The sequence below is a fragment of the Triturus cristatus genome, chromosome 8 (assembly GCF_964204655.1).
Source record: "Triturus cristatus chromosome 8, aTriCri1.1, whole genome shotgun sequence".
NCBI lineage: Eukaryota > Metazoa > Chordata > Amphibia > Caudata > Salamandridae > Triturus > Triturus cristatus.
This window is the reverse complement of record NC_140591.1, coordinates 453,816,116-453,828,543: the sequence shown is the minus strand read 5'-3', so window position 1 is coordinate 453,828,543 and position 12,428 is coordinate 453,816,116. Positions and strand designations below refer to the sequence as shown.

General features: G+C 42.1%; 1 protein-coding gene across 2 annotated transcripts in view; it reads right to left on the bottom strand.

Annotated features, from left to right (window-relative positions):
* Nucleotides 1-12,428, bottom strand: part of LOC146802311 (E3 ubiquitin-protein ligase TRIM39-like) — a 139,409-nt gene that overhangs the window by 108,463 nt on the left and 18,518 nt on the right. For both annotated transcript variants that reach the window (XM_085621881.1, XM_085621882.1), the window contains exon 2: nt 5,784-5,879. In XM_085621881.1, the coding sequence (XP_085478007.1) occupies nt 5,784-5,879 (96 nt within the window). The remainder of the gene's footprint in view (nt 1-5,783; nt 5,880-12,428) is intronic.

The following is a 12,428-nucleotide window of genomic DNA, read 5'->3' as shown; positions in this document are numbered from 1 at the left end:
CCTAAAGCACCAGTGAGAATCAGTGAGATCAACCTTTAATATTTACTGTACATGCAATAGGTCTCACATTATTAAAGTTTGAGCTATTGGTATTGCATTATTTAGCAATGCCAATAGCTCAAAGTTTAATAATGCGAGACCTATTGCATTGCAAATGCTTGTTCTTTGCTTATTCGTAGCCGATGATACATTTCGAAGAAAGAGAACTACTTGTTCCCTGCAGTACTGACTTTGAGCTGAAGAGGTCGTCGATAACACCGATTTGCACGTGACTGGCCTCTGTGAATTTACAAATGAACTGAGACAATGGAATGGAGCTGCTCAGTTCAGCTATTGACCTTTGACTCCTACTGAGGCAGAGATTTCCATCATTCACGGTCCTGTATTCACAGCAAACAATTTTAAATGCTTCAAAACCCAGCAACACAACCAGAAAGCATTCTTCTTATTTTGCAAGAGATTATATCTCTCGAGTGCCTGCCATAAAGTAATGTAGGATACACGTCATTGGGGACCAAGAATAGCCCGGCGGCTAAGTGTTTTATGAGGCGCATTTGTGGTGAAATGTCCCCTCATTTGAATTCCTAATCTGCACTCATTTAATGGCCCATGGAAAGGGTGACGCAGGTGGGGACCAAAGGTCAACTTGATCAGGAAGCAACTGGAAGTGAGTTGTGGTGCCATCTTTTGTGGGACTTACGGCACATACGCAGCGCTCGCGCTACTGACGCAGCACTCTCTTGGACTGCCTCCCACAAAGCAGTGATACTGCTGATTTGCTTAACAAGGCGGCAATTACCACGCAATGCCTTTAACACGCATCCTTTACCACACAGTGGGTTTACCACGCAATGCATTTACCACACAGTGCCTTTACCATGCAGGTCTTTTCCATACATATGTCTTTATTAAGCATGCAAGATTGGATTTGCGTGCCCCTCAGGCATCGGCAGGACTATGTTGTTTCTTCTATTTTTGATATTGATATTCTATTGAGTTTCCTGACCCCAATGCCCAGGATGTTGGTGCCACCACCAAGCGCCGTGCGGGGCTGGGATCCGGTCGCTTCTGTCCTGAGGTGTCAATGTTCCTGCGCCTCTGCTTCTGCAAGGGCCAGGAAGTGACTCTCTTTCGTCCCTGGCTTTGAAACCTTCTGGGGACTTTCGCCCCTTCATTGACCTGAATAAAGAAAATACCTTCCTCCAGCGCATTACCCTTCAACATGATCACCTTCCACTTGGTGGATGCCCGGCCTGCAAGATGCTTCCATTCATGTCCCAGACCACCTGAACAGTCAGTCATTTTATTTTTTATTTTTTTTAAACAGACTGACACCAAGAAGTCTGCACTTACTTGGAGGGGCAATGTTCTTGTTGAAGCTGTAGAAATTCAATATAATCTTTGTTCAAGAGAGGCTTTGTTCCCCAGGCCGGCTCCTCTGCAGAGGAGCGTCGTCCCACTGCTTTTAAGCAGTGCAAAGTAAAGGAAACATAAAATGATAATAGCTTTGAGTTTCCTGCTGCTTTGCGCGCGGGCGGATGAACGGGGCTGCTCTCCTCTTGGAGCAGGGCAGAGGAGGAGTGGTTTGCCCACTCCTAAGTGCACATGACTATTTGGCCGGCCCTCTCGGGCCGCCCAAAACAGTCACGCGCACTTTACCTGTTCTCCATGCAGGCTGTAATACAGCTTACGTGGAGAACATGCTCAGGTCCCCATTCCCTGGCTGAGCGTCGAACCAGGACGCTCAGACCAATCACAATGCTGCATTACAGTATTATGATTAGTCAGGGGAGCCTGGCTGTGCTTCCTGTGCCTCAAGTCTGACGGGGAGAGCATTAGCAGAGACGCGGGACCCGATAAGGGTTTATTTATTTATTTTTTACACCATGCACTGTTTCCCTCCCCTAACCACATCACGTCCCCCGTGCACCCGCATCCTCCCTGCCAACCGCGAGCCAATGCCAGCCACCACTGCTTTTTCCAAACAGACTTGGGACTATCTTCTTTCTATCGGCAGAGTGGAGGTGCAGTCTGCAAGAGAGTCTAATGTTGATGTTCAGGGCTACTTCTGCCTCAGCCAGGAAGTGGCTCTGGATTCAGGGCTTCAAGGAAGCTACCATGTTAATGGGCACCTGGGCTTGGTTTCACCTCAGGCTATTTGTGCTACACTTCTCGTTACTGGAAACCAGAAAGCCTGGATTAAAAGATCAAGGCGTTTGCGGGATCCCATTTCAATGTTTGTCTCTGAACGTCTTGCACATAGTCAGAGTTCTTCTGTCGCCTCCTCTACTGGGTGACTATGGCCATCAACATCTAGGGTGGGGGTGTCTCATTGATGGTCAGTTGCAGGGCCATTGGTCAAATGTAGCAGCTAATCAATTCTTTTACTTGTGGGATCTTTTAGTCATTCTCTAAGACTTTTGAGCATTTGCAATTCACTTGCAGGCGCCGAGTGATTTTCACAGTGACAATCTGTTTGTTTTCCTGATGGACCTCGTATGTCCTGGGGCAGATCAACTCTCGGGAGGAGGTTTCAGTCCCCACACGTACACCCACTCCCCGGTGGTGCTTCAGGAGCATTCAACCTATTTTGGCCTTCCATAGATGGATCTTTTGTCATCTACAGACAGTGTCCTTCTTCCCCAGTTTTTCATAGAGCGGTAAGGGAGGTTATGTCTGAAAACTCATGGGTGGATGCCCTGTCTTTTCATTGGCTTCCCTGCTTTCTCCATATCTCCCCTCACATTCTCCTCTTCTGAATGCCACTGGAGAATATTTAGGCTGAGGTAGAGATATTGATTGTCATGGCTTTTTTTGACCTCACCGCTGCTGGTCCTATGTGCTCCTCTAACCGGTGTTTGGTGCCCCATTCCTCCTCCCAACTTGGAGTCGGATTATAAAGGTGGTGATGTTCCAGAGATACTGCAGTCCATTTAGGGTTCTTGGTGTGTCTCCTTGATCACCTGGAATAAAAAGAATTGTTTTCACTTCGAAGTTAGTTGAAGTAGACGCACTGACGGACCCAGCCGCGTGAATAGACACACACAATATATTAAATGTGTGACCCCAGGACTTAAGCCATATCAAAAGAAAGCTTGGGATTGGATGAACGTTTTTACAATGTGGAGCCCTCCCTCTGGGATGAAACGCGTCGGCTACTGGATTTTATCTGACCGACTTGTCTTTATATGAAAGAAAGTTTAATAAAGAACTTTTTGAAAAAATAAACAATATTGAATTGGAAGTTCTTCGATGTGCATACAAAGAATGTCCTCCATTTGAATTCTACATACTTTATCGTTGAGTGCGGAACCATTTTGTGCTTTATGTTGGTTTGGAGCTTTTTCCAATTTTGGAGTAGAGAGGGGTGTACTCCTTGCATTCTTGCACCAGTATTTACTTCCCATATATTGTATTGACAGGTGCAGACTGTTCCTGCCTCAATCCTCTGGTCGCTATTATATATTGAAAGTGAAAGGGTTTGTTCCTACACCTTTCCCTTCATGGAATCGTCCCATGATATGTACTAATCTTAAGGGTCCTTATTTTGAGCCACTAGTTTTCCCCCCATCTGCCGTGCAACATGGCAAAGATTGCTTTTTAGTTAGGAGAATTGGGGTTGTTGGTGGTGGCAGCCAGAATAAACATGGACTCACTGCTGGCCAGTGGTTAATTTGTGAAAAAATAAGTGCAGGGGCTCTCGTCAGGAGGCAGCTTACACCAGTCCATTGCTCCAATTTGCGCCGCCCATATCAGAACCAACTACACCTTGAAACCCTACAAGTGGGGAAAGGATGTGGCGTAACGTCCAGAGCTGCTGACTTTGGAGTTGGGGAACCAGGTTTGAGTCTCGGCGTAGACTCAACATTCTGTGATTCTGGGCATATCACTTAATCTCCCCCTGCCTACCAAAAATGAATGTGTCCTTTACAGGTACTCATGAAACCTTTGGGTTGATTTTGCACTTTAAGCACTGGTGTTGAAGGTTAAGTGCCAGTGCCGAGTACCGAAAACCACCAGCTCAAATTAAGTATTGTTGCAGTGATAGAACTCCTCACGGTCAGCCACTGTTCTCTTGATAATCGAAGCATCTCAAATAAAGCCTTTGTACCTTTATGTGTGATGGGACAATATGCAATGACTCTCCTATCTCCCTGGACCTTTAGTTTTCTAGCAGACAGTGGAACCCTATGATATTGTAGCTCATCTTCAAGCCATAAACTTCTAAATTTCAGCATCACCTTGTCACTTGGATTCACCCTGTCACCACCTTCACACTCAAGGAACACATTGCCATAAAAAAAAGACGGCCTCATATCAACACTCTACTAATAAAAAAGTTAAGCTGTTTCTCTCAAAAAGGGAGTTTCGAACGGCGTCTAAGCCCTTGTACCTTCGCATCTGGGTGGTGAAAACATCCCGCACCATAGGCTCCTAGATGACACTCTTGCCCTCCGCAGGGGCTTCCTGCATGCTGCAGCATGTCCCATCACAGAGCGTAAAGAATTATGATCACTTCACTGCCATTCTGATTTTACTCCAGTGGCTCCCCTTGCCAGTCAGAGCCATCTTCAGAATCAGCTAAATCATTTACACCTACCACAACCTGAACCCCCACCAATCTGCCTGGCAAGTGTGGTTTCTCGGGTCCATTCAAACATGACATACGCTCACCATCTTTAGTGGCTCGCAGCACTCCCGCAGTCAGGACACCATCAGACAAGGCAGCAGGCCATTTCAATCTAGGTCCCCAGGACTGGAATATCCCAGTATCGAACAGGACCTTCCTAAGCCAGTCCAATCTATGAAGAGTTGAAGACGCACCGCTTTAAAGAACACTGCATCTTGATGCAGTAACAGACAACAAACCACCTACCTCTCAAATCACTGGTCAACTGTATCCTTTCCTTTCATCATGTACATCATTCTGCATTTGGGTAGGTTTGTGTTATATAAATACCACATACATACAAACATTGTTAGCAGGGGCGGTCGGCAATAAATAATAAGGACACTTACCTTGCCGCCGCCAGGTCCAGTTTCTCTGCTCCTGCTCTCCTGTGTCCGATTCCAGGTCGGAACAGGAAGCAGGCCGCCAGGCTCCCACCCCTAAACCAATCATAATGCTGCAATGCATCGTTGTGATTGGTCTGAGCACCGGAGTGGTGGGCATGTTATCCATGCAGGCTGCAATGTAACCTGCATGGAGAACAGGGATGTTCGCATGACTGTTTTTGGGGGCCCCGAGAGGGCTGACCAATTAGTCATTGCGCACATAGGAGGGTTGTACTCTCCTCCCCTGCTTTCCAGCCCCGCCCCCTCAAACTGCTAAAGCAGGAGGGAAAAAAAAAAATAATAACATTATGTTATTATATATTTTTTTCCTTTCTTTTCCTGCTTGAAGGCAGTGAGGCGTGCCTGCTTAGCGGAGGAGCTGCCTTTGATCGTTAGGAAGTTTATATAAGCGTGTTAGTGGATTTGAATCAAAATGAGAGACATGAATGATGAGTTGCCACAAGAATTAGGAAGTAAAATTTGAAAGTATAGGAGGATCAAAGTAGAGGGTTTGAAGCACACATAAAGTTTAACAACACTCATACTGCTGTCATAGTAAAATAATTCTGCAAACCGTTGCTACCTTTTTTGTGACTACCCTTTTGAATCAGCTATTCAATTTCGATTAACCTTATCAACGTCATTACTGTTTTGTCTCTTGCTTTTCAAAAACCATATAAAGAGCAAAATGAATGACAGCCACTCTTGCCAAAACAGCAGCCACTTGCCTCCATCCTAGCTGCTTTCTTTCGTTGATTTGATGTAAACAGTTTGAGTTCGTCCAACTCTTTGTCCAAAAATGTTTGCCAGCTCTGGAGGGTTCTCTGTTAGAAAAAAAAGATAGCACTTAAGGGTAACGCTTTATAGGGCTCTCGCTCAGAAGACATATTTGCCATTGAGTAACACAACACTTTAAAGACTCAGTGAATATAAAGGAGTTTGCAAATTGAGATGAGTGATGATAGTTATAGGACCTAGTCTGCTTACTGGCAGCAAGAGTGGGCATCATTATCCATAGAGGTCTGTGTGCTGGAGGTGTGAGTACACAGTGATCTCACTGAGCAGATATGGACCATTGTACGGAGCAACAATGGAAACATCTCATTGTTCTAATCCTAAGGATAGGTGACCGTATGATGCATGATGTGGACAAGGGTCTATGTTCTTCCAGCAATCTCCCCACTTCCACACTACCCAGTCAGACCTCATGTAACCCTTTTTAATTAACTTCATCCCATTCAGCTAGTTTGTACCAGCAAGTATTCTTCACCATCTCTACCAATAATGCCACCAAACACTATTTCACTCATTACAGAGAGATACTATTCAAACTGAGACTCATTGGAAGCTTGCATGAGGAGTCTGCCTTTCAATAGGAATGTTAAGACATGGAAATACAATAGCAGAGTGGAAATGAAGAATGTAACATCAAACAGAAACACATATGTTAAACTTCTTCATTGATAGGGGTTGTGTCAAATGAATTCTCCCAAACAGAGACTAGGATGTCTCTGGATCGCAGTTGCAATCTTGGTGGCCTGATGAATGCTAACACTACTGAGAGTGACACTTTTACCACCTTAAATGATAGCGTAGTTGAGGTAGAAATCATTATAACTGTGGGGGAATCAGCGATTGTTCCCAGCCCTAATACCACTGATAGTCCTCCGATGGTTGAAGCCAACACAACCAACGCCAGTATGCTTTGCACCCTATCGAAGCAAATTAGTTCTAATTCTCCAGCTGAACCTGCCACAAAGCATAAGCGGATAAGCATCAGACCTTCTGGAGCCAAAGTGGGACCGGACCAGGGATCCATTGAAAGTGCTTGTAATCAATTAATTACAGATGATGTCAACATTGAGGAGATCTATAGTAGATTCACAATGATTTTGGAGACACAATTAAAACCTATCAAGAAGCCCCTCACTACATTGAATGCCACATAAAAATGTCACCAAAGTCTAATTTCAATGTTAAGGCAAATGATAATACAAGCCCAGATGAAACAAACCCACCTAAAGGTGATAGTGGGTGCAAAAGAAAAATAAGCTCAAGAGCATGGCCCATTGCAGCCGGTGAGTGAAGTGACAACTGCCATATGGGGCATACGGAATGCCCACACCAAAAGCCCGTGGATCAACTAATCACAAATTCTAACCTGGGGGCCACCAACAACTAGGCAGCATGATCTAACAGGCTCGGGTGGAGGTGCCAGCAGTAAACCCAGGTGTGTGGGAAATTGGGTAGACATCACTATATTAAACCTGCCACCAGAAAGATATTAGTTTTTTCAAAGGGAACAACATAAATCAGAATCTGTTGAAGATTATGTGTCATCTTTGAAAAAATTGTCTATTAATTGTGATTTTGGCAATCTCAATCATAGTTTCATTAGAGACCAACTTGTCGTGCACTCCAATAATGCTGCTATTCAGGAAAAATTGTGGGTCTGTGGAGATGCTCCTTTGAATGAAATTATAGCTATAGTTAAAAAAGGAGAAATGTCAAAAAGGTGTGCACAAGTTGCAAATAAAAACAATGAAGAAGGTAATGTAGTTAGCAAAGTATCCAGTAACACAAATGAGGGAAAGGAATTTGACAAACGCACTAATAAAGAAGTCAACAAGAAAAGTATTAACTTTAAAAAAAAAATCAGGACGAGAAACAACTGACATGTTACAGATGTAGGTACAAAGACCATAATGCGAGTGAAAAATGGTGTCCTGCATTAAAATCCAGATGTAGTTTTTGTGGTATTATGGGCCATTTCACAAAAGTTTGTAGAAGAAAAATTAAGAAAAGCAACAAGAAGGTAGTAGGATGCATTGAAGTCAAAAATGAAGAACATATTGAAGATGGAAATTCCTCTAGTGATGATAGTATACTATGCATAAACTACATAAATGATGCTGATAATGTTGTATTGAATGTATGTTCCTCAGGAAAAAAGAAAACGATTTATGAAGTGAATATAGGATGTGTAAATTAAAATAGTACCTGACTCAGGCTCACCGAACACCATCATTCAACGTGATGTATGGGAGAGTAAATTTGCAAATGTTCTTGAGCAAAAATTGGAACCTCCTGACATCCAGCCTGTAACCTTCACTGGTGAATAGATTCCCATGGTTGGTTATGTGGGGGTTCTCTTTGTGTTCAAAGACAGAAGAACTATGTGCAAATTATATGTTGCAGAAAAAGGACCATCTGTACTAGGATGGATCGATCAGGGAGAACTAGGGATCTTTCTCAATCCCAAAATGGAGGACCAAGTTATGCTTTTAGAAGAAACAGACAAAAATCTAGTTGATTTTGTGGAAGCCTGACATTGTTAAACAATTTCCTAATGTCTTTTCTGGAAAGGTAGGAAAACTGTGTGGTTTTGTACACAAGATCATACTCAAAGACAATGCTGTACCAGTCTGTCATAAAGCCAGAAACATACCCATTAGTATAAGAGAAGGTGTCATGGCTGAATTAGACATTTTAGAAAAAAAGGGATAATAGAGCCCGTAGAAAGCGCAGAATGGCTCGCTCGCTTAGTCATAGCATGCAAACCTGATGGCCGTTTGCGCCTATGCATTGATTTGAGAGATCTTAACAAAAACATCATAATAGATAAATTCCTCTTACCCAGAATTGATGAGTTACTAGCACAGACTAATGGAATTAAGTGGGTTTCGACCATAGATTTAACATCTACATATCATCAAATCCAGTTACACGACAGCAGCAGAGGCCTAACAGCCTTTATAACTTAATTTGGATGTTACCGCTTTGTGTGAATGCCTTTCGGCCTTGCTACTGCTGCTGCCGTGTTCCATAGGTTAATGCACAAATTATTTAAAGGGTTAAATGGCATAACCTACTTCAAGGATGATATATTAATCATGGGTCGCGACAAGAATGAACATGATGAAAGATTAAAAACTGTTCTCCACATTTTATCTGAAAAAGGATTAACTGCTGAAATAATGAAATGTAAATTTAGGATGAAGTCAGTTAATACCTGGGCCATGAAGTAAGTGGTGATGGAACCTCTCCTAAAAAGGCGTTAATTGAAGCAATCAGATAGGCTCCTGCACCAAAGGCGTAAGATGAAATAAGGTCATTTCTTGGCATGGCTGAATTCTACTCCGAATTTGTACAGAATTTTGCATCCAAAACTTACAATTAAAGACAATTACTTCAGGTAAAACATGAGTTTGTCTGGAATAAGGAACTTGAAGATGACTTTATAAAAATAAAAAGTGATCTTATTTCTGCCTTCCCTCTACAAGCTTTTGACAATTTTGCACAAAGCATTATCACCACTGATACAAGTGGCAAAGGCTTAGGAGCAGTACTATCACAAATCAATGACAGAGGTGAACAAGTGACTATCGCTTTTGCTTCTCGATCACTATCTCCAACAGAAGAAAAATACTCAGTGATAGAGAAAGAAATGCTAGCCACAGTATGGTCAATGGAAAAATTTAGGCAGTTTGTGTGGGGCACTAAATTCATTCTCCGTACCGACCATAAACCATTACTTAAAGTATAAACTTAAGAAGGTATATTCAAGGCCACTCCAAGAATAGCAAACATAAATTTGAAACTCTTGGATTTCATTTACGATATTGAATACCTAACTGGGAAAAGAAATCAGGTAGTGGACTACCTCAGTAGGTCTCCCTTACCGTATGACATTTCTAAACAAACTGAGTGGGATGACTTCAACGTAGCTGTAGTATATGACAATACTAATGCTATTACTAAGGAAGAATGGAACATTGAATATTCTCAAGATGAGGTAATGTGTAAAGCAGGATCCTTCATCACCAAGGATGGCCCAGCAAAATCGAAAGTCAAAGAGAATTAAGAGCTATGTGGGGAATACAAAATGAACTATGTATTGACAATTCTGGTTATATTTGCAGAGGAGAGAGAATTGTTGTTCCCGCAAAATTACGATCCAAAGTCTTAGAATTAAATCATGAAGGTCATCTTGGCATCCTTAAGTTAAAAGCCAGGATCAAAATGTCATATTGGTGGCCAGGTATGGACAGAGATACAGAAAAATGTGTTAAACAGTGTTCTATTTGTCAAGATGCTGATAAAACCCAACGGGTACTCAGACCCACTCTTGGTTCTAAACTCCTTCCGGATCGACCTTGGGAAAATGTCAGTAGTGATTGGTTAGGTCCCATTGATGACGAGGAAGGTCAACACAAGCACATTCTGGTAGTCATTGATGATTACTCAAAGTGGCCAGTGATTGAGATCACTGAAAACTTTGACATAAAACAAGTCATAACATTTTTGGAGAGTGTGTTTCTGCATGAAGGGATTCCCAAGAACATCCTAAGCGATAACGGTCCACAATTCTCATCTGAAAAATATATACAATTTTGGGAAAGAAATGGTATTTGTAGAAAGAAAACACCTGTATATCATCCAGCAGGAAATGGTATTGTGGAAAGATTTAACAGAGTCATAATGGGTAGTGTACAAGCATCATTGAATGCAGCCAATTATTGGGAAAGGGAACTTTTAAGCACACTTTGGGCTTACAGGATCACACCTACAGGTACTGGGTATAGCCCTTTCAGAATATTAAGTGGCAGAGAACCTTTTACCAAAGACAATGTTGCTTGGAACACCATGAAGACATGTGGAAAATGGTCACCAGCTGTGGTCAGATCTAATTTAAGAAAAAAGCATGAAACTTGCACCTGAAGGAAGGTGATTGGGTCAAAGTGAAACTCCCTTCTAAAGTAAATACTCGTCACCATTGCAAGTAGTCAAGTCATATTCCAAATCCGCCAAGTTGAGTGATTGGAAAATTTGGCATTACAACAGACTATCTAAGTGTGATGATTTTAGCCACAATAAAAGAGCAGAAAAACCTTCTTCCTCAATGAGTTGGATGTGGGATGAAGTCACTGACCCTACTGTTGCTAATCAAAAAAGTTCCCATTCTCAATCTGTCAGAGTTGTTCCCAGTGATGCTGTACAACCTTCATGTAATTCAGGGAAGATGACACGTGCTGGTAGAGAGATAAAATTACCGACGAGATACAGAAGTTATGCTATGTAACTATTTCTTTCTTTTTTTTTTTGCAAATGAAGGGGATAGGCCTCCACTTAGTATCCAATGTATCTTTTTCTAATTGTTTTCCTCGCATTTTAAGTCTTGGCACTTTCATAGCATCATTCTTAATTTCTGCTGTATATCTTTAGAAAAGTATTTTTCTATATAAGTATTTGTTCTAGTTATTTTGGTTTGATTAAAGAGAGGAGATGTGGCACCACTGCATCTTAGTAACTATTGCTATGGTGACTGACGCTGAATGCCTCTCTGCGTGTTCTAGAGTGATGCTGCGGCAGTGAGAGAGTATGCTTGCTGTTGAGTAGATGCATTCTGCTTGCTCCCAATAAACCTACATATTCTACACACCGGCGTGGAGTATCTTTACAATTAACCACAGCGGTTTTTGTTCCATCCATCAAATAACATGTCCTCTCCTTTACCACAGTTTAAATATTTTATCATTGTGGTCACAAATATCTATTGTGTTCCTAAGTTTAATAATTTTGGTTTTTTTAAAAAATAAGATCTCATGCAATTGTTTGACTAATCCAAGTAATATGCTCATTGTTATTCACTCCTGACCTGATGTTTTAAACCCTAATCAAAAATGTTACAGCTTGCTATTCTGCTGGTCACTAGATACTGCTTAAAATATTTTGTTTCCACCATTGACTTGACGCTCTAAACTGTACCTATAGTTTTTATTTTTATTTCGCTGTTTAATTCAATAAGTTCTACATTGTTTAAACTGTGAAAATATCTGCTGACACACCTTACAGTGCACATCATGTTTAGCGCTCTAATCATTACGAACCCATAGAGTTCTGTGTCACATTATCTTTCAAGGGCTCCAATGGTTTTAACCCGCACGTCAGCCCCGACATCACCTAGCGGCTGCACACCAGCTTGCACGTAGGCGCCTGGTGAGTCAGGATTCCTGCCACGTCAGTTCCTTTATTACAGCGGCATTTTTTCACCGCGCTCGTAATTGACAGCACACTCGCGGCCCCAGTTAAGGTGAGAGGCAGCTCTACGCTGCTGCGCTCGTGTTTACCAAATACTATTGAATAGAACCCAATTTTACATTGATTTTTCCTTTCCCCTTGTGACAAACTATAAATCATTGGAATTTATTTTCGTACAAGATTACTACCGGATGGGGGATCTTTGCTTCATTAATTGAGGTGGAGGCGCTGCGGCACACAACTTTACTCCTGTCAACGTTCATACTATGTAGAATCACTGTAACTAGAGGTTTGCTTTCCTTTCCTTTTTAGACTCCCTCTACAAAGGTATC